Source organism: Bufo gargarizans, chromosome 2 (assembly GCF_014858855.1).
Source record: "Bufo gargarizans isolate SCDJY-AF-19 chromosome 2, ASM1485885v1, whole genome shotgun sequence".
NCBI classification, from domain to species: domain Eukaryota; kingdom Metazoa; phylum Chordata; class Amphibia; order Anura; family Bufonidae; genus Bufo; species Bufo gargarizans.
Window position 1 is genome coordinate 79050098 of NC_058081.1, and position 22047 is coordinate 79072144.

At 43.2% G+C, this 22047-nt stretch overlaps 1 protein-coding gene across 1 annotated transcript; it reads left to right on the forward strand.

Moving 5' to 3' along the window:
* The first annotated feature begins 712 nt into the window (after positions 1-712).
* ADRA2B (adrenoceptor alpha 2B) lies at positions 713-2382 on the forward strand. The gene has a single exon (XM_044283100.1). The coding sequence runs from the start codon at positions 975-977 to the stop codon at positions 2160-2162; it is 1188 nt and encodes a 395-aa protein (XP_044139035.1). The 5' UTR covers positions 713-974; the 3' UTR covers positions 2163-2382.
* The last annotated feature ends 19665 nt before the right edge of the window (positions 2383-22047 follow it).

Genomic DNA, 22047 nt, shown 5'->3' on the forward strand with positions numbered 1-22047 from the left:
ACAGAATAAACCTCATGTAACAAACAGCTGGGATGTAGAATGTCTTCTGATCAGTAGAGGGAGCTGATGATGCAGATTTGCCTGTGCTATCCTTGGTGCTGAACTAAAATCTGGATAATCAAAGGGTTAAAAAGCAGATTGTTTTTCAAGCACACAGGCTACATTTGCTCTACTTATTCAATACACTAAAGCAGAATACTGCTATATAGGTATATATTGCACCAATATCACACATTAACTGTTATATTGTGTCACTGACTAGCGCATCGGAAGACAGTTTGCTACCTTCGCAAAATATTGCAAAGATTAACTATAAACTGTAAAAATATCCAGATTTTTTTTTCTGCATCAAGTGGAATATATCCTGGAGGCTATGACATTAATGTCTGTGCACTGTGACTGAAGCAGCGAATGCTATTATCTGAATGCTGGCGAGATTAGTAATGACACTCCCGGAGGTTTTGTGAGTAATGTGCAGTCACTAAACTCTCTGCTAACAAATAAACAGTAGGAGGAAGTGCTGTGTGGAACACAATTCGGGAATAAATCTGTATAGTGAAGAGAGTTCAGGTTGAGACTCCCTCCCCGAGAAAGTGGGTTGAGCTGTTGAGTATATGACATCACGGTAGGGATGGAGGCACTAAACATTCAATACTTTAAAAGCACAGAAAATCTGCATTTCTCACTTCGGTGTGAGAAGTATAGGCAAGACCTTAACTTTCATTGCAAACAGAAGAGAAGACCTTGCTCAGAGGATATTCCTACAACACTTGGATATATCCCTTAACCACAAGAACTAGTTGATGTCTACGACTACAACTTGGTCTGCTGAACTTTTCATGAAGTTCTGAAAACTAGTCTTGCATGGACAAATCTATGGATTGATGGAGCCTAAACATTTCATAGAAAGATTTCCTTAGCCTGGACGTTTGGTACATCTTCCAGGACAGCAATCTTCAGTTGTGGTCCTAGACATGGCACCTACCCTCTCTTACTCAATACAAACCACCGCTGTCATAGCAGCAATCATTTCCTTTCTCATTCTTTTCACTATTTTTGGAAATGTTTTAGTGATCATAGCTGTTCTAACCAGCCGTTCTCTGAAAGCTCCCCAGAACCTCTTCCTGGTGTCTCTAGCTGCAGCGGACATCCTTGTGGCTACTCTGATTATTCCCTTCTCTTTGGCTAATGAGGTAATGGGATACTGGTACTTTGGGAAGACTTGGTGCGAGATGTATTTGGCCCTGGATGTTCTGTTTTGCACGTCCTCCATAGTGCACCTGTGTGCAATCAGCTTGGACAGGTACTGGTCTATCAGTCAAGCCATTGAGTATAACTCCAAGAGGACTCCTAGAAGGATAAAGTGCATTATCCTAATGGTCTGGACTCTGGCAGCCTTAATTTCTTTGCCTCCATTGATTTACAAGGGCAAAAAGGAAGACCACAAAAATGAGAAACCTCAATGCAAGTTGAATGAAGACCCCTGGTATATTTTGTCCTCCAGTATCTGCTCTTTTTTTGCACCTTGCCTGATCATGATCCTGGTGTACCTGAGAATTTACCTCATAGCCAAACGTCGGAGCAAAAAGAACAAGGATGGCAACAGACCCAAACAAAAGTCAATTGACTGTCAGACGAAACAAATCATGGAGAATTTACCTGTTCAGACTTGTACAACTCCACGTGAGAAGCCCGATGCTGACATCCATTGTAGTGATAAACTATCCCTTCCAGGACAAAAGGAGAAGTGTACTGACCAAGCGCTGTCCATCAAAGGCAAAGAGACAAATGGCCATGGGCCTTCCATCATGGACACTGTTGTTACACCCAAAGGGGTTATTCTGCAGCCAAAAAAGTCACAAGACACCATCTCCGTGACAAAGAAGAAAAGCCACATCAACCGGGAAAAGAGATTCACCTTTGTCCTTGCTGTGGTCATTGGGGTTTTTGTCTTGTGCTGGTTTCCTTTCTTCTTCACTTACAGTCTAGGAGCCATATGTCCTGAGTTGTGCTACATCCCACAAAGTGTCTTTCAGTTTTTTTTCTGGATAGGGTACTGTAACAGCTCCCTCAATCCAGTTATCTACACCATCTTCAACCAGGACTTCAGAAAGGCTTTCCGTCGAATTCTTTGTAGCCATTGGACGCACTCAGTTTGGTGACCACCAGCAATGAACAGGTTGCTTTGAACTCCCTATTTATTAAATGCAGGAGGCAGTGATGTAGATGTATAGAGAGCTAGATGTAAAATATACTAGAAAAGCCAAATCCATCACTGCTGGCTTCTTAGATATGTTTCCTGATGATGGGAATTATCTTCTGCGTTACAGTATGTTGTCTGCCAAGCTGAGCTTGGTCAAATAAATCTGTCTACTTGTGTGATCTACATCTGGCTTTGCAATGTTTGTGTTCAATATACTGCAACCTCTCTAACTTTTTACACGCTTTCTAATCTATTATTTGTCAAGGAAATTGGGTATACACAACTTTTCTGTCATGCTAAATTGCCTCTTGCATTTGGGACAAGTATACATTGTGGCATAGCTAATTTGTTTAACTCTTGATAGGGGTTGTCTCATCTTGCTATTACTAAGGTAAGATAAGACACAGTACTGACCACCAGTTGGACAGGAAAAAGAGGAGCGCGCAGGTGCTCACTATTTCAATAGCTCCCATTGCTGTAACACGGCAAGTTATGCTGTTTCTGATTTAGGTAAGCAGCAAAGCAATGGGAGCTACTGAAACGAGCGGTGGCATTCTCCGCTGTTGGTTGGGACTAGGTCTTATCTGGCCTTGGTAACACTGAGAGGAGACAACCCCTTTAATGCAGTAGCTTTACTTACTGTTCTGTAGGAACAACTTGGTTCTGTTTCATTGCCAGACAAAAATGCAATGCAAAAAATGATGGCTCTCAAAATAATTAACCAATGAATTCCTGCAACATTTGTGGTCATGGTGTGTTTTAAGGAATGGTGGTTTGGTTAGTTAATCTGTCATGATTCCATATAAATCAGGCTAAGCTTCAGGTCTAAGAGGAAGAAGCTAGTAAATCATTTTAGTAAACAGGCCTGTACCTAATTAATAGCCAAAATCATGTCCTCATACTCTGTGCAACTTTGTTCTTAGATCACGTCTGTGCTTGTACAGATGTCACACGCCTGGTGCTATAGCTACAAGATGTTTATTCAGTGATCTCAAATATCACTTCTGTTCCAGGACGTGGTGGTCTGAACTAGAGAGGTGGCTTACGTTAAAGAAAAGAGAATGTTAATAACTATGTTGGCAATGAACAAATCCCTGTCCAGTTAGAGTAGTGTAGAATTTCCTAAGGATTCCTAAAATACGACTTTTGGAAAATTTTAAAATAAATTTAGACGAGAATTAAATTTTAATCAAAATAGGTCAAAGGCTAAGGTCTGGAATTGTGCAGAGAGCATGGGAACAGTTTGCTGCTACACTGAACTAGCTGCATGCTGTGGGGTATGTTCATCTCATACTATTGTGTGCAGTGACAAAATGCCTGTGTATACCACTGATCGCCAACCGAACTACTCTGGTTGTAGATTTTCTGTATAAGGACTAGAGAGGACTGTATCTTCGCCAGAACTGAACAACAAATGGGCTACATGGTCCCAACCTACTATGGTGATTGTCCTCAACCTGAACTAACCTCCCCCAGGAATTATGCACCACTGTCTTACTAAAGCCTGTAGGCCAGTGGAATGTCCTTCAGGCTCTGATTTTGGAGAAGGGAAACTGCTCAGGCTAGGTCTGATAGCATGAACGTAAGCAGACTCCATGCAGGGGTGTATATAGAAGTGGGTGTCCCACTTGTATATTCAGTTTTGCTTCCCAGGACAGAATGCTACCCTGGTCTCGCCATGAATCTTGGATCAGTTTCTCACCTCTTCGATTGTTAACCCTTCAATTATTCTTCTGAGAAGAGTTCTGCACAGGTCCTTGGTACGCCATTGCAAAGCATACTTGACCAACCAGAACTGGTTCTCTCTCTTGAGGGCAATATAGCATCTGCATAGGTTGCGTGTAAGAGAAGTATGCAACTATTGCTTGATGTGTGGTACTTGCGTAATAAAATAGCCATTAAACAACTTAGTTTTATTGCATTGCAAAGTTTATGTAGTCATTAATATAGAATTTTCTACTTTGGAAGGAGGAAATGTCTTTCATATAGGATACAGTTCAGCTTTAAACTGTCTATTTTAAAATACTTAATCAAATTGGGGTAGTGGGGGTTTGGGTTGCTGAAACTAAGGCCGATGCTTAACTGAGTCTTCCCAAAAATAGTTAAAAAAAATAAAAATAAAAAATAGCTGGAATAATGCATGCCACTATTTAAACTTTTTTTTTTTTTTTTTTTTTTTATCAATACAAAAAACTGATTTCAATCTGCTCTCTGGTATAATTTTGTCCCTTACAAGAACTTCTTCTTTCTTACCTTCCTGAGGGTGGGCAGCAGCTCATCAAGCACACTGCTTGTTAACCCATTTCTGCTCTGCATCTGGAGGTAGTGAGCAGTAGTCTTATCTTTACGGTGATCCACCAGTGAATGCATGAGAAGGTGGACCCGAAGGATAAGCAGCAGGGGGCGCTACCAGAGAGGAAAACATAATTACATAATGCACATAAACTAACATTCACCTTGTCTCTGTGTATGCTCCACTCCTGGCTTTGGCTACACCATTTTTGTAGCTCCCTTCCAGCTTCTAGGGAAATTAATAGAAACCCATAGCACAGCCCCCTCTACTTCATCTGTGATTCTGGCCACCACATTATCCAGGTATATTGATCTCACCATGAAGGTTTAGTGTTTGCTGGGGTTTAACGAGCTGTCTAGCAACTTTCATGCATATACGCTGCCTACTGTTCTGGCCTAGGCCCTGGCTGCTAGACTCGAACAATTTCTGGTTTGTGGTCCATGATTAATGTAAAAATTTACCAAAAATTTTATCCCAGTAGAGGGACAATTTTTATTTTTTGAAAGATTTTTTCTGCCTTTCACTGCTGCAGTCTGCACACAATTCAGAGTACGGCCAAGCGGCAAAAACTTGCATAACTTTTATTTATTTTTTTAAACCAGTACAACCCCTTTTAAATGGAGTCTGTCAGCAACTTTTCACTAATAAAGGTACTGGAAGTGTCCACCATGTTAACAGCCTACCACACATACCTGTATGTAATTTGTGAGTTTTGTTTTCTGAACATATAAACTTCTTTTTTTCCCTATGGAAAACGGCTTCCAAGTGCTGAAGCGGTCCTCCCCAAAAATATGGGACAAAAAAACTCCAATTTCATCTGCATTTCTTTTTGTTATACCCTCTATAAGGGAGCAGAATAACAGAAATCACTGGAGGGATGTGAATGCCGCCCAATCAGAGCTGATAATGGTTTGATCGTGAAAAAAGATGGTTACTGAAGCAACAAGCTAATTATATGAAGTTTACTACAGCCTCATTCACGCAAAGAAAGGCATTAATAAGCCTGGGTCTCATTGCTAAAAAATGTAAATTACAAAGACTAGTGACTTCGATCTATTGCCTTCTATAACACTGACAGTGATTCATGGGGCTGAGATATTTTAGTATTTTTTTTTTTATCGCCTGTTCAGCTCCTATTGTAAAAAAAAAAAAAAAAAGAAAGCGACCGGTCGTTGGTGGACATGATGACGTAAGGTTGTGACGTCGCGCCCTCCTCCTGCTCCTGGTCTGCCTCTGTGAATTGTACCGCTGCTTGGATGTCCAGTGTGGGCTCCTGAGCTGAACCTTTACCGGCCGGCGCTGAAGACCTGCGCTGCTCGTGAGCGCGAGAACATCTGCTGTGTGTTTTCACTGGCCTCCCCTGCCCAACTTCGCTCCCCTCCGCTGTCTTCCCTCCTCCCTATTATCTTCCTTCCCTTAGCGCTCTGAGTTTGGAGATGGACGCTGTGGCCCTGGAGCGTGGGTGAAACCATCTGGGGCTTCCTGTGATGTCCGGCGGCTTGCCTTGTTACATTAGGCTCTCCTGAAAAAGCTGAGGGGTACTAGGCTGCCCTGATTCCCCACCTGCCTGTTTTGTGGTGATAGTACTATCCTTCATCTGAGAACCTTCTGGTAACCCTTGAAGTCACCCTGTCCTCTGTAAGAACTCTGCAACTGTGTTGATCTATTGGTACAATACTTTTTTATTTTTAGTTCCCACAGTCTCTGGTTCTTCCTCCCTTCCCTGAGTGCTTTTTTTTGTTGTTGTTTTTTTTCAAATACATTAATTTAAAGGGAGGGAAGGAGAGGTTAAAGAGAGGAGACTCGGGGAGGATGAAATTATAAAGGAGGGAAGGAAGAAAATAAAGGGTAAAAAAGAGAAAAGGGGGAAAAAAAATATGGGCCACAAGCAAAATAGGCAGTCAACAGATTTATCATCCTCAAAAACAGGACTGAGATCTGAAATCGACCAGTTTCTCAAATCTCCAATTGCAAATACAAGAACTGCATTAAAAGGGAAGCAGGGTGTTATTTAAAGGAGAAATATCTCTGGATCTAGACTAGATGAGGGAGCAGGTGACCATTCTAATGATGGAAATGGGGAGAGGGCGGAGATGGTAATACTCCTTTGGTGGTTTCTTCACCATTGGAGGAGATTCTAGCTATGGTTAAAAATAATAGAAAAGTGATCCAAGATATTGCATGGCAGTTGGGAGTTGTCCTGTCAGGCGTGTCTATAATAAGAGACGATGTTACTAAGGGTACTTTCACACTAGCGTTATTCTTTTCTGGCATTGAATTCGGTCCTAGGGGCTCAATACTGTAAAAGAACTGATCAGTTTTATCCCCATGCATTCTGAATGGAGAGCAATCCGTTCAGGATGCATCAGTTCAGTCTTTTTGCCTTTTCAAAATTACGGAACACTTGCCGGATCTGCCATTTTTTCCCCCATTGAAATGCACTAATTCCGGATCCGGCCCTGAGTGTTCCGGCAAAACGGATCAGTTTTTGTGGTCTGCGCATGCTCGGACTGCAAAAAAATTTTTAAAAATAAAAGCCAGATCTGTTTTTCCTGGATGACACCTGAAAGACTGATCCGGCATTTCAATGCATTTGTCATACGGACCAGGATCCTGATCCGTCTGACAAATGCCATCAGTTTGCATACGTTTTGACGGATCCGGCAGGCAGTTCCGGCGACGGAACTGCCTGTCTGAATCCTCTGCCTCAAGTGTGAAAGTAGCCTAAGATACGAGACAGAGTTACTGTCATACAGAAGTCCGTTGGCACTCTAGAATATGAAGTGAAAGCTTTAAAATCTGAAAATGATATTAATTTTTTTTTTTAACATTCTACAAAAAAAAGATCTGGAAGATAGGTCGAGACGATCTAATGTGAGAATTTTGGGACTATCTGAGGGCGCAGAGGGAAAAAATCCTGCTGGAATGATACAGTCCCTGATTCTTGATAAAATTTGGAAAAGAACATTTCTCGCCTATTCTTAGTGGAGAGGGCCCATCGGGTTCCCTGGGGTAAGCCAATTCCAGGTTTGCAGCCACGGGTACTTTTGGCAAAGATTCTTGCTTCTCACAATACAGACACATTTTTAAAAAGGAGGGAGTGCTCTCCTATTCTTTATAATGATAATAAAGTGTCTTTCTATCCAGATTTCTCGAAAGAGATTCCAGAAAAATGACGTAACTTTTTTTGCTGTTAAAAAGAGTCTACAGAGTAAAGATATTAAGTACCGTATTTTCCGGCATATAAGACTACTTTCTAACACTAGAAATTATTTTCAAAAGTCGGAGGTCGTCTTATACGCCGGGTATATTCTAACCCCCAGGCGTTCCCATGGTGACGGGGACGCTTGCCTGGGGGTTAGAATATACAGACTCTCCTGCGCTATTCTACACCGGCCCCACCGCTTGCAGGAGTATATATTTATAAACTGTAATCCGTATCCTACAGTAACTTTAAAGAGGACCTTTCATGGGTCCAAAAAATATGAACTTGGTAGCAGGCTACATAGAGCAGCGTCCAGTGATCTAAGTGCACTTACTATTATTCCTGGGCACCGCTCCGTTTGCCCGCTGTGGCCCCCGGTATTTTCAACATTCAGAACAAGGAGGATGAGATGCAAGTGTCTCTCCTTCTCTCTGACAGCAGCGCTGTCCAATCGCAGCGCAGAGCTCATAGCCAGGGAGGTTTTTTTTTTTTCTATGAGCTCTGCGCTGCGATTGGACAGCGCTGCTGTCAGGGAGAAGGAGAGACACTGGCATTTCCTCCTCCTTGTTCTGAATGTTGAAAATACCGGGGGCCACAGTGGGAAAACTGAGCGGTGCCCAGGAATAATAGTAAGTGCACTTAGTAGCAGGCTACATAGGGTGGCGCCCAGGGATCTAAGTTCATATTTTTTGGACCCATGAAAGGTACTCTTTAAAGCAGCACTCATCTCTTTACTACCTTACACTCAGCTCCAGTAACGGGCAGTGCAGGCGGCGCTCACTCACTGACGTCACGCGCCTGCTCCTCCCACGAGATGGCGCAGGCGCGTTACGTCAGTGAGTGAGCGCTGCCGCCCGCACTGCCGGTTACCGGAGCTGAGTGCAAGGTAGTAAAGAGATGAGCGCTGATTTAAAGTTAAAGTTACTGCAGGGTACGGATTACAGTTTATAAATGTATACTCCTGTGAGCGGCTGGGAGGGGGATCTGTGGATGACACTGTCATGGGGTGGATCTGTAGATGACACATATAGCCTAAGATGCTATATAGTATCATCCATAGATCTCCCATCCCCCATAGCGGTGTCATCCACTGATCCCCCTCCCCATAACAGTGCCATCCACTCATCCCCCCCCCTCGCCATAACAGTGCCATCCACAGATCCCCCCCCCCCCCCCCGATAAGTGCCATCCACAGATCCCCCATGGCAATGGACCCACCATTTTTTCCCAGCCCCTAGTAGTTCCTATGTGGGAAACTGGGAATGTGAAAAGAAAAAGATAGGTTACCATGGCAGCCAGGATGCTACTGAAGCCCTGGCTGCCATGGTCAGTTCCCTGGACTGGGGAAGATCATCTTGGAGATAGGGAGGGCTGGGCAGGCAGGGGTAGTCCAAACCCTATATTTTAAATGGAAAAGTTGGGGGTCGTCTTATGCGCCCAGTTGTCTTATACGCCGGAAAATACGGTACTCCTTTTTGTCCCCAGCTGAACGCCGGATTATCTATAATGGATTAACTTTTTTTTTTGTTTTGCACTCTGGCTCTTGCTACGGACTGGCTGGACCGGACTAATCTCTAAGCGGCGACGTTTATTATTATTTTTTCTCTTTTTTATTTTATTTTTATGTGTTATTTTCTTGTTGATGTATTTGGTGGAGGCAGGATTAGGACAGGGGGAGGGATGGTCTAGGTAGAGAGGCCTGCTCCTTATTAATGGTGGACCATGGGGGGGAGGGGGTTGGGACTTTTGGGTGGGTTGAGATGCGTCTCTTAGAATGGATGAGCAGGGGGGTCGGGGTTCAAGGGGGATTGGATTGACTAGCTAAATATATGTCTGATAATTCTAACCTGGAATGTTCGGGGGCTTGGGGATAAATTAAAAAGACAGGCTGTGTTTGATTTATTTCAGAGACATCTACCTCCTATTGTCTGTTTATTAGGCAACTTTCACACTTGCGGCGCCGGAACTGCCTGCCGGATCAGGCAATCTGCAGGCAAACAGACAGCATTTGTAGACGGATGCGGATCCGTCTTACAAATTAATTGCAAGAACGGATCCGTCTCTCCGTAGATCATTTAGAGAAACGGATCCGTTATACAGGTCCTTTTCAAAAAAATTGCATATTGTGATAAAGTTCATTATTTTCTGTAATGTACTGATAAACATTAGACTTTCATATATTTTAGATTCATTACACATCAACTGAAGTAGTTCAAGCCTTTTATTGTTTTAATATTGATGATTTTGGCATACAGCTCATGAAAACCCAAAATTCCTATCTAAAAAAATTAGCATATTTCATCCAACCAATAAAAGAAAAGTGTTTTTAATACAAAAAAAGTCAACCTTCAAATAATTATGTTCAGTTATGCACTCAATACTTGGTCGGGAATCCTTTTGCAGAAATGACTGCTTCAATGCGGCGTGGCATGGAGGCAATCAGCCTGTGGCACTGCTGAGGTGTTATGGAGGCCCAGGATGCTTCGATAGCGGCCTTAAGCTCATCCAGAGTGTTGGGTCTTGCGTCTCTCAACTTTCTCTTCCCAATATCCCACAGATTCTCTGTGGGGTTCAGGTCAGGAGAGTTGGCAGGCCAATTGAGCACAGTAATACCATGGTCAGTAAACCATTTTCCAGTGGTTTTGGCACTGTGAGCAGGTGCCAGGTCGTGCTGAAAAATGAAATCTTCATTTCCATAAAGCTTTTCAGCAGATGGAAGCATGAAGTGCTCCAAAATCTCCTGATAGCTAGCTGCACTGACCCTGCCCTTGATAAAACACAGTGGACCAACACCAGCAGCTGACATGGCACCCCAGACCATCACTGACTGTGGGTACTTGACACTGGACTTCAGGCATTTTGGCATTTCCCTCTCCCCAGTCTTCCTCCAGACTCTGGCACCTTGATTTCCGAATGGCATGCAACAGTCCAGTGCTGCTTCTCTGTAGCCCAGGTCAGGCGCTTCTGCCGCTGTTTCTGGTTCAAAAGTGGCTTGACCTGGGGAATGCGGCACCTGTAGCCCATTTCCTGCACACGCCTGTACACAGTGGCTCTGGATGTTTCTACTCCAGACTCAGTCCACTGCTTCCGCAGGTCCCCCAAGGTCTGGAATCGGTCCTTCTCCACAATCTTCCTCAGGGTCCGGTCACCTCTTCTCGTTGTGCAGCGTTTTCTGCCACACTTTTTCCTTCCCGCTGAGGTGCCTTGATACAGCACTCTGGGAACAGCCTATTCGTTCAGAAATTTCTTTCTGTGTCTTACCCTCTTGCTTGAGGGTGTCAATGATGGCCTTCTGGACAGCAGTCAGGTCGGCAGACTTACCCATGATTGCGGTTTTGAGTAATGAACCAGTCTGGGAGTTTTTAAAAGCCTCAGGAATCTTTTGCAGGTGTTTAGATTTAATTAGTTGATTCAGATGATTTGTTTAATAGCTCGTTTAGAGAACCTTTTCATGATATGCTAATTTTTTGAGATAGGAAATTTGGGTTTTCATGAGCTGTATGCCAAAATCATCAATATTAAAACAATAAAAGGCTTGAACTACTTCAGTTGGTGTGTAATGAATCTAAAATATATGAAAGTCTAATGTTTATCAGTACATTACAGAAAATAATGAACTTTATCACAATATGCTAATTTTTTGAGAAGGACCTGTATATATTTTTTCCAATTTTTCCCCCCCACATTTTTAGGACAGATCCGGCATTGCAGTATTTTTTTATGCCGCATCCAGCACTAATACATCTCAATGTAAATTAAAGCCATATCCTGATCCGGAATTTTGGATGGAGATAATACCGCAGCATCAAAACGCCGTTCAGTGACTGAACTGAAGACATCCTGATGCATCCTGTACGGATTGCTCTCCATTCAGAATGCATGGGGATATACCTGATCGGTTCTTTTCCGGTATTGAGCCCCTATGATGGAACTCGCTGCCGGAAAAGAAAAGCGCTAGTGTTAAAGTACCCTTAAAAAACCCATCTTACTGTGGAGGCTGTGACATGGATTGCTAGAGGATGGGTCTCACAGACATTTCACTTTCACCAGCCACTCTAGAGGAGTGACAGTGTTTATACATAAAAAGATTGACTTTGTCTGTGAGGCATCCTCTATTTATAAACAGGGGAGATTTGTTTATTTGAATGGGAAACTTTTTGGAACATTATGTATCTTAGCTTTTATTTACATTCATCCCCCTTTTTCTTTTGATGTACTCAACTGTTTATTAATGTTTCTGGAGAAATTACCAGATTGCATCACCTTAGTAAATAAGGATTTCAATTGTGTTATCAACCCCAAGATCCAGCGCCATCCTTGACAGGAAGTCAGCCACAGATTATAGACTGCTAAAGAAGGCCCTGACAGGCCGAAACGTCCGGTCGCCATATTGATATGTACATGACTGTCCAACACGTCCTGTAATTGCACTGGATCATGATTTTCATATGATGAAATACTATTAAACGTAACTTTACAGCAAAGAAAAAAAACTCTGTGCTGCAATTTTCTACTACTACATCAACCCCAAGACCGACCGGCCATCCATGGTGGGAGACATTCCTACTTCTCTACTTAACCAGGGGTCTCCTTTGGCTCGATTCTGTCAGGAGTCGGGTTTTGTAGACGTTTGGCGTGCTCTGGGTCGGGGGAGAAGAGCCTACTCCTGTGTGTCTAGATCTGGGAACTGCATGTCCAAGATTGACCTTGCTTTAATAAATAAAAAATATTTGAGATTTATTAAACATGAAATATGAAGGCAGGTCGCTCTGGGATCACATGCCAGTATCCCTTGAGCTTTGTATCCCTGGTGATCGGGGAAGGGTAGTACCTCCCTTTAGATTAAACCCCTATTGGTTGTCGGTAATAGATAACCATGACTGGATGAAACAAGAGATGGTGTATTTCTGGGAGATTAATTAGAAAACCGCAAAAATTCAATTAGTATGGGATGCGTTTAAGGCCTTTGTTAGGGTATTATTTGTTAGTAATATTTCTAATTTAAGAAGCAGGTATGAGAGGAAAGAGAGAGCCTTAACGGATGCTGCACTATTTGGGATGAAACAGAGGAGAATAGAAGGGCGATGCAGAAAGGAAGTCAGGAATATTCCGATTTTCTCCTGGATAAGGCCCAGCAGAGGCTCTTTTTTTAGGGGACAACAATTCTGTGAATCTGGGCGTCCAGGAAAACTCCTGGCTAAGGTGATATCCAATCGGGATCCAAAAAAGAAAGATGTAGCATTCGGCTAACTGATGGTAGAATCACTGAAAATCTTGAAAAAATAAGGGGAGCTTTTATAAAGCATTTTTCTGATTATATATAAAAATAGTAATAATGTTACCGAAATGATGGATGCCTATTTGGACACCATCAATTTTTTCAGTTCTTACTGAAGCACAGAGGGAATCCCTTGAAGTGGAATTTTCCTTGCAGGAGCTTAAGGCCACTATAAGGGCCTGTTCTGGAAATTCTTCTCCTGGTTTGGATGGTTTTCCTTATGAGCTTTACCGTATGTATGGTGATATTATTCTCCCATTTTTTCTGAGGGTAATTGTTGAATCCCTGGAGGATGGTACCCTACCTGATTCAATGGCAGAAGCAGTAATTATATAAATTTTGAAAAAAGGAAAGGATCCCCTAGATCTGGGGGTCATATAGACCGATATCGCTTCTGAATACTGATAAGCTTTTGTCAAAGATGTTGGCCACGAGGCTCTCCAGAGTTATCTCTTCGATTATACACCCTGAACAGAATGGGTTCATCCTACCTAATAAAAGCCATGTGTGCCTGCGCTGTGTCCATGTGTGTAGGTGCCGATTTTACGGAAGAAACACAGCGCACCACACGTTGGCTGGACAGCCCACATCAGAGTGCCGCCGGCCAATAAAAACACAGCGCACCTCAGGCCTCCTGGCCCGCCCACAGCAACAGAGCTGTCCTATCAACGCCGCCCGTACCACCCACAATTGCTTCAGCCAATAAACACACGGTGCACCACACGCCCCCGTCCGCCCACAGCAGTGCGCAGTTATTATGGTGTGCTGTGTCAGTTTGAGCGCAGCCATTACATGAAACGAAAGCACCGCCATTACAGTCCTGCCAGACACACACAGCAGCGGCTGCTGCTAGCAGTATTAACCACCAGTGGTCTCAGCACCACCAGTCAGTGCCAGCCATCTCTGCTATCAGTGATTTCCACCACTCACAGTGCCCGCAGTCTCAGCCACCAGTCAGTGCCAGTCGTATCAGCCACCAGTGCCAGCCATCTCAGCCACCAGTCACAGTGCCCGCAGTCGTCTTAGCTATCGGTCAGTGAAAGCTGTCTCAGCCATCAGTCAGTGCCACCAGTCACCGTGCCACCCATCTCAGCAATTAGCCGCAGTCTCAGCCACCAGTCAGTACCAGTCATATCAGCCATCAGTCACAGTGCCAGCCGTCTCGGCCATCAATCACAGTGCCAGTCTCAACCAGTCAGTGCCAGCAATCAGTCAGTGCCAGCAGTCTCAGCACCATCAGTCAGTGCCAGTTATCTCAGCCATTAGCCGCAGTCTCAGCACCACCAGTGAGTGCCAGCCGTCTCGGCCATCAGTCAGTGCCACCAGTCACAGTGCCAGCAGACTCCGCACCACCAGTCAATGCCAGCCATCTCGGCCACCAGGCACAGTGCCTGCAGTCTCAGACACTAGTCAGCACCAGTCCTCTCAGCCACCAGTCAGTGCCACCAGTCACAGTGCCCGCAGTCTCGGCACCACCAGTCAGTGTCAGCCATCTCAGCAATTAGCCACAGTCAACAGTCTCGGCCACAGCTGCAGTCTCAGCACCACCAGTCAGTGCCAGCCATCTCAGCAACCAGTCAGTGCCACCAGTCACAGTGCCAGCAGTCTCAGCAATTAGCTGCAGTCAACAGTCTTGGCCACACCCGCAGTCTCAGCACCATCAGTCAGTGTCGGCTGTCTCAGCTATTTTAATATAGACTGTTCCTACTAATGTTTATGCACTACTGTTCTAGCGCCTGTTATTGTAATGGGCTTAATGTCTAGTCCCCAATAAAGACACTCATTATAACCTTCACCGTCTTTTTGCGAATATACAGTCCCCCGGGGGGGATTCCTGCTCCATCCTGTCTTTGGACGCCGCCAAAGCATTTGATAGGATGGAGTAGAAATTCCTTGGTAAAGTGTACAATCAGTCTCTGTCCCCATTGGACTCAGAATCTGAACTCCATATTCACCTATGAGTATGTTTTTAGATTCTGGGAGGAAAATTGAGTACCCAGAGGAAACTCGGGGAAAACGCAGAGAGAACTTAAAAACTCCATGCAGTTATGTTCTGCAGAAAATACTACAATACTTGGGGTATTTGGTTTAGTTTACGGTATTGCTCTTATACTATGAATTACCATCTGAAAGTCATGTGTATATTCAGACCAAGGTCTTGTTACAGTGGGGTACCTCAGGGATCTGTTCTGGGACCCATATTGTTTAATATCTTTATCAGCAAAATTGCAGAAGGCCTCGATGGTAAGGTGTGTCTTTTTGCTGATGACACAAAGATATGTAACAGGGTTGATGTTCCTGGAGGGATACACCAAATGGAGAAGGATTTAGGAAAACTAGAGGAATGGTCAAAAATCTGGCAACAAAAATTTAATGTTGATAAGTGCAAAACCCAAGAGCAGAATATAAAATCAGTGATACAGTCCTAACCTCAGTATCTGAGGAAAGGGATTTAGGGGTCATTATTTCAGAAGACTTAAAGGGATTCTGTCACTTCGTTTTCGGTTATAGAGATGCGGACATGCACGGCTACATCGCCGCTAGCATGTCCGCAATATACTGGTTCTATAGGGCTGTGTGCTTTTAATTTGTTTAAAAAATGATTTTAGAGATATGTAAATGAGTCTTGTAAGGTGCCCAAGGGGCTGTACGAACCTTCCTGGTGCCCAGCCACGCCCCCCTGTGAAGGAGCCCAGCACCGCCTATGTCCTCCGAATCTCCTCCTTTCATCAATGAGAGATAGCCGTAATCTCGCGATGCGCAGTTCCTTCCCTGAGGCTGATGCCAGCACAGGGAAGGAACACTATACCGGCACTGCGCATGCGCAAGCTCCCACATCGCGAGATTACGGCAATCTAACTGTGTCGAAAGGAGGAGATTCTGAGGACATAGGCAGTGCTGGGCTCCTTCACAGGGGGAGTGTCTGGGCACCAGGAAGGTTCGTACAGCCCCTTGGGCAACTTACAAGACTCATTTACATATCTCTAAAATCATTTTTTAAACAAAATAAAAGCACACAGCCCTATAGGACCAGTATATTGCGGACATGCTAGCGGCGATCTAGCCGTGCATGTCCGCATCTCTATAACCTAAAACGAGGTGACAGAATCCCTTTAAAGGTAGGCAGACAATGTCATAGAGCAGCAGGAAATGCCAGCAGAATGCTTGGGTGTATAGGAAGAGGCATTACCAGTAGAAAGAGGGAGGTGCTCATGCCGCTCTACAGAGCACTAGTGAGACCTCATTTGGAGTATTGTGCGCAGTACTGGAGACCATATCTCCAGAAGGATATTGATACTTTGGAGAGAGTTCAGAGAAGAGCTACTAAACTGGTACATGGATTGCAGGATAAAACTTACCAGGAAAGATTAAAGGACCTTAACATGTATAGCTTGGAAGAAAGACGAGACAGAGGGGATATGATAGAAACTTTTAAATACATAAAGGGAATCAACAAGGTAAAAGAGGAGAGAATATTTAGAAGAAGAAAAACTGCTACAAGAGGACATAGTTTTACATTAGAGGGGCAAAGGTTTAACAGTAATATCAGGAAGTATTACTTTACTGAGAGAGTAGTGGATGCATGGAATAGCCTTCCTGCAGAAGTGGTAGCTGCAAATACAGTGGAGGAGTTTAAGCATGCATGGGATAGGCATAAGGCCATCCTTCATTTAAGATAGGGCCAAGGGCTATTCATAGTATTCAGTATATTGGGCAGACTAGATGGGCCAAATGGTTCTTATCTGCCGACACATTATATGTTTCTATGTGCTCAGAATTGGTACGAAGCTTGTGCTTTGGTGGGGGGAACTGTGATAACCTCATACCATATAACCATATATTGCATCTATAGGCCTAATGACAATAATAGAGGGTTCTTTCAGGAATTGGGACAATTTACTTCAAAATGACAACACGGGGGTTAAAATTGTGGGAGGGGGCATGAACTCCTATAATGCATATTGGGGAAGATAGATCAAGTGGAGAGCGAGGGGAATTGAAACCTAGAACAAGAGATGAAAAACTCCTCCATTCAGCACTTTATGGTTTTAACATACCACCGTCACCAAACTTCTGCAGTGAGCCAGACCGACAGGGGAATTATAAGTGAGGTCACAGTGTGAGCAATAGGTGGGCCGAGGTAAATACAGTTCTGGTTACTCGCGGTTATGTCATCCCTGGGCAGGCTCGCATAAGTGATGAGGAGAACGGCACAGGAATTCTCTGGGGCACACTCTGGCGTAAGGGACACTGGCCAGATGGTGGTTCGAGGTGCCCTTGATGGTCTGTATTAATGTGCCTATGGCAAGGTCCCTTGTAGTCGTGACGCCAGTACCTTATACGTGGTTAAGTGTGAAATGCTTTGGAGAAGTCCAGATATACGACATCCATTGATACGCCGCTGTCAAGTCTAGAACTTACCTCCTCATAGGAACTGATTAAATTAGTTTGACATGACCGATCCCTCATGAAGCCATGCCTATATGGTGTTATTTGCTTATTATCATTGAGATCCTCCAAGATAGCATCTCTTAGAAAACCTTCAAACAGTTTACCCCCAACAGATGTTAAAATTACCAGCCTATAGTTTCCGGGCTCTGTTTTTGGACCCTTTTTGAATATTGGCACCACATTTACTATGCGCCAATCCTGTGGAACGCTCCCTGTCAGTAGAGAGTCCTTAAATATCATAAATAGGGGGCTGGCTATGACATTACTTAATTCTCTTAGGATACGGGGGTGTATGCCATCTGGTCCTGGTGATTTTGTCTATTTTGATCTTTTTAAGACGCCGCTGTACTTCTTCCTGGGTCAGACAGGGCACTTTTAATGGGGAATTTACTTTTACATTCTGCATTTCCTCTGACTGTTTATTTTCTTCAGTGACTACGGTGAAGAAAATATAGTGTAGTGTGCCATACCCACCACAAACTGTGCCTGCCGCTTTATATTATATAGTGTGCCATACCTCCCCATGAACTGTGCCTGCTGTAAGGCAACACTTCTTGCGCTAGCTGGTGGACACCTCTGTTTGCCCATGGGATGGGTGATGCATCTACAGGTGGTTCAATAGAGCTGTGATGCCAATGTTTGTATTTGACTACCCATGGCTTATTTTACTCTTGTAGATCTTGCACAGGGCAATGCTGTTGTCTTCTGGCAGCGTGAAGAAAAACTGCCAGACAGGGGATACTCCTTCAGAGCCAGTGGCAGCTGAGCTTGGCTTAGCTGTGGCATGTTTTGGGCCCAACCCACCCACAATATCGGCAGCAACACCAATTCCCAAAGCAGATATGGCCCTCACAGTTCTTTGGGAGGTTCTGGAATTACATCCCTTCTGCCCTTTATTGTTCCCACCACTCTGATTCTTCGATATTACCTTCCCCTCAGCAACCAGGTCCTGTCCAACACACAATCATCACCCTCCTTGCCACTTTTATCAGATTGTGATATATCATGGTGGACTTCTTGGCCCAATGTATTAAACAAAATCCAAGAGAACAGATGACTGCATAACAGTGTGTCAGAGGATACTCCCAATCCTCACAAGTCCATTCCACATACAGGACACAATGACTTCTTTTAACTCCTTCCCGACTGCCCGATGTCAAAATAGTGCCTGCTCGCACTGGGGGTAATGACATCTGAGCATGTGAAAACCGAGAAGCACACGCTTGTGGGTGTGCTCCGGCTCCCCCCGGCAGAAATCGGGACAGCCGGAGCTTGTTAGCAGCAGCCCCTGTTCTCCAGTGTGACAGGAGGCTGCTGCATAGTAATTTCTATGGAGCCCCTAATGCATTGGAGTCTATGAGAATAGCAATCCAATTACAGTTTTTTATAGTTCCCTATGGGAACTATAAAAAAGTTTAATAACATTTTTTTTTCTACATAAAAAAAAGTAAAAGTATAAAAATTCTAATCAAGCCTTGTTCTCCAAAATGAAAAACATAAAAAAAATCCACATCAACGCTCGTACTATTAAAATATTTATATACGGCAACTAATGAAAACAAAAAATACTGTAAAAACAAAACCCCAAAAAACTGTTGCAGGATTGCGTTTATTACTAATTTCATCCCATTTGTAATTTTTTGCCGCCCTCCCACCACATTGTTTGTAACCGTAAATCGTGCCATTGGAAAGTGCCTCTTGTCCTGCAAAAAATATATATAATCCCTCACATAGCTATGGAGAAAAAAAACAAAAAACAGACGTCCCTTTGTTCAAATGAGAATTTTTTATTTTTTTTGTAGCGCAGAAATTAGGTTCTTCAGCAGCTGTATTATTATGCACTGTGCCCCAGCCCCTCACTCCCTAGGATTCTACACAATTATTTCTTTCTATTCCTTCCCTATACTGTCCCTGTTACACTAGAAGAGATGCTTACTTGTGACTCTGTAAACTGTGTAAGATTGTTTTTGTCCGACATCCACCCTCATTAACAGCTCAACACAGACGGACGTTCTGCTGATTCTGTGATCTCCCTGCCTGCTGCCACACTGGTTGGCTGGCTCACAGGCTGGGAGACATGGCAATCAGGGGAAGACCTCCCCCAATTCCTCTTGGGGTCATGTGAGAACCCTTCTTGCTCCTTCATAGTTTTTTTCGCCAATGTGCAATAAATTTGCGCTGCACGCCATTTTACTAGATTCGTCTGAAGCAAACCTGAAAAGCTTCGGGTTCATTTGTAAAAATTTTTTTTTTTGTAGTAAACACTATTTGTTATGAATCGATTTGTTCATTCTTCGTTTGCATTATATGTTTTGCTGTACACCCTATTTCACTTTATCCGCAGTTACATGTACACGTCCTTGGTATGGTATGGGTACTAAACACCACATTCTCTCTATTTTACATCCATGGGATGAATACTGTTCGTGCTGAGATTTTTTTTTTTTTTTTCTACTTTCCTTTGAAATTTTTCTCTTGCAGCTCTCCTAGAATTTCCTGCTATGTTTGGCTTGTGTCACCCTTTGCACTGTGGGCGAATCCTGAATTTCCTTACTGCATGTTGGAATATTCATTAATGTGATTTAAGCGTTAACCGTTCAAACCAAATTGAATTTGCTTTAGGAGATGATCCGGTCTATGAGGGTAATCAAACGCCTCTCACAACGCCGATTGGATTTGGTACTAATAAATTGCCCCACTAGCTGCCTGCAGACTCTGGCTGTCCTCCTTCAAACTCTGAAGCAACCCTGAGCCCCTTCGGGCAGACAGCTTTAATGATATTACACTAGATGACACAGACCGAGCTCAACCGAGTCACACAGATAAAATAAGCATCGCCATAAGGGATACATTCTTGTTGTTTGTTTTGACATCGTGCAGGAAGTCAGTAGTAAATATATACTTACTATGTCCTATCTATCGATTATCATCAATCTGTCTCATTATCTATCTATTATCTATCATATATCTATCTATTATCTATCTATGCCCTATCTATATCTATCTATCTATCATCTATCAGTCTCATTATCTATCTATTTATGTCCTATCTATCATATGTCTATCTATCATCTGTCCATTTATCTATATGTCTAATATCTATCAATCATCTATTATCTATCTGTCTCATTATCTATTTATGTCCTATCTACCATCTGTTTGTCTGTCCTATCTAGCTATCTCTCTCTCTCATATGTAATATCTATCACTATCTGTAATCTACATAATATTATCTATCATCTTTCACTCTCTCTGTTATCTACATAAATCTATTATTATGCATAGTTACAATATATACATTATGAGAAATGGCCATTGGAATGAATAAGACCTAGAGATACAGTAAAATACTGGAAAAATATTTGATGGGGTTTATCTCTATTTTGGTCTCATTTACAAATAACATATCATTTATCAAACTGGTGTAAAGTAGAACTGTCTTAGTTGCCTATAGCAACCAATCAGATTCCACCTGTTATTTTCCAAAGGAGCTGTAAAAAAATGAAAGGTGGAATCTGATTGGCTGCTATGGGCAACTAAGCCAGTTCTACGTTACACCAGTTTGATAAATCTCCCCAATAGTTCCTATTGTTGACATCTGTTGGTTTAATACATATACAATGGGTCTTTGCAATTTATTTTACATATTATATATCATTATCATGACTCAGCTCTCAATCTAAGTTCCCTATCAGTGTGTCTTTGGAGTGTGGGAGGAAACCAGAGTACCCGGAGGAAACCCTGCAAGCACAGGGAGAACATACAAACTCCATGTAGAAGTTGCCCTTGGTCAGATTTGAACCTAGGACCCCAGCGCTGCAAGGCACCAGTACTAACCACTAAACACCAATGGCTTGGGGATATACAGCTTTCAGTTTACTCAATATTTTTTATTTAAAATGCTGTAAATGTTGCCAGGACTGCTCTGATTTTCCAAAATCTCTCCTGTCACCAGAGCTGAGACCAATACAGGGGGCATAAAAAATACTGGGGGCACTACAGGGGGCATAAAAAATACTGGGGGCACTACAGGGGGACATTAAAAACACAGAAAGCACTACAGCCAGCGCCTCTTAGTGCATCCACCGCCAACGCAAAGGGGTATTAAGACCAGTGTCTAAACTTTAGGCTACATGCACACTACCGTATGTGTTTTGTGGTCCGCAAATTGCGGATCCCCCCAAAAAATGGATGACGTCCGTAAGGCATCCGTTTTTTTTGTTTTTTTTTTGCGATTGTAACAATGCCTATCCTTGTCCGCAAAACGGACAAGAATAGGACATGTTCTATATTTTTGGGTGGGACTACAGAACAGAGCAACGGATGCAGACAGCACACAGAGTGCTATCCGCATCTTTCGTGGCCCCATTGAAGTAAATTGATCCGCATCCGAGCCGCAAAATATGCAGCTCGGATGCGGAACCAAACCACATTCATGTGCATGTAGCCTTATTCATACATTTCCAGGAGGAGTAGCAGAAGAAAGTCACAAAGTAGAATTCTAAAGAATAATGCTCCAAAATTGTTATTTCATAAGGAATACAGGTACTTACTAAAACAGACATGTCAGGATAGCTGCCCAGTTTTCTTTAAACTGCACGTTTTTTTTAAATATT

What these genes read in the sequence shown, in the direction of transcription:
- ADRA2B (XM_044283100.1), top strand. Translation starts at nt 975, where the DNA reads ATGGCACCTACCCTCTCTTACTCAATACAAACCACCGCTGTCATAGCA.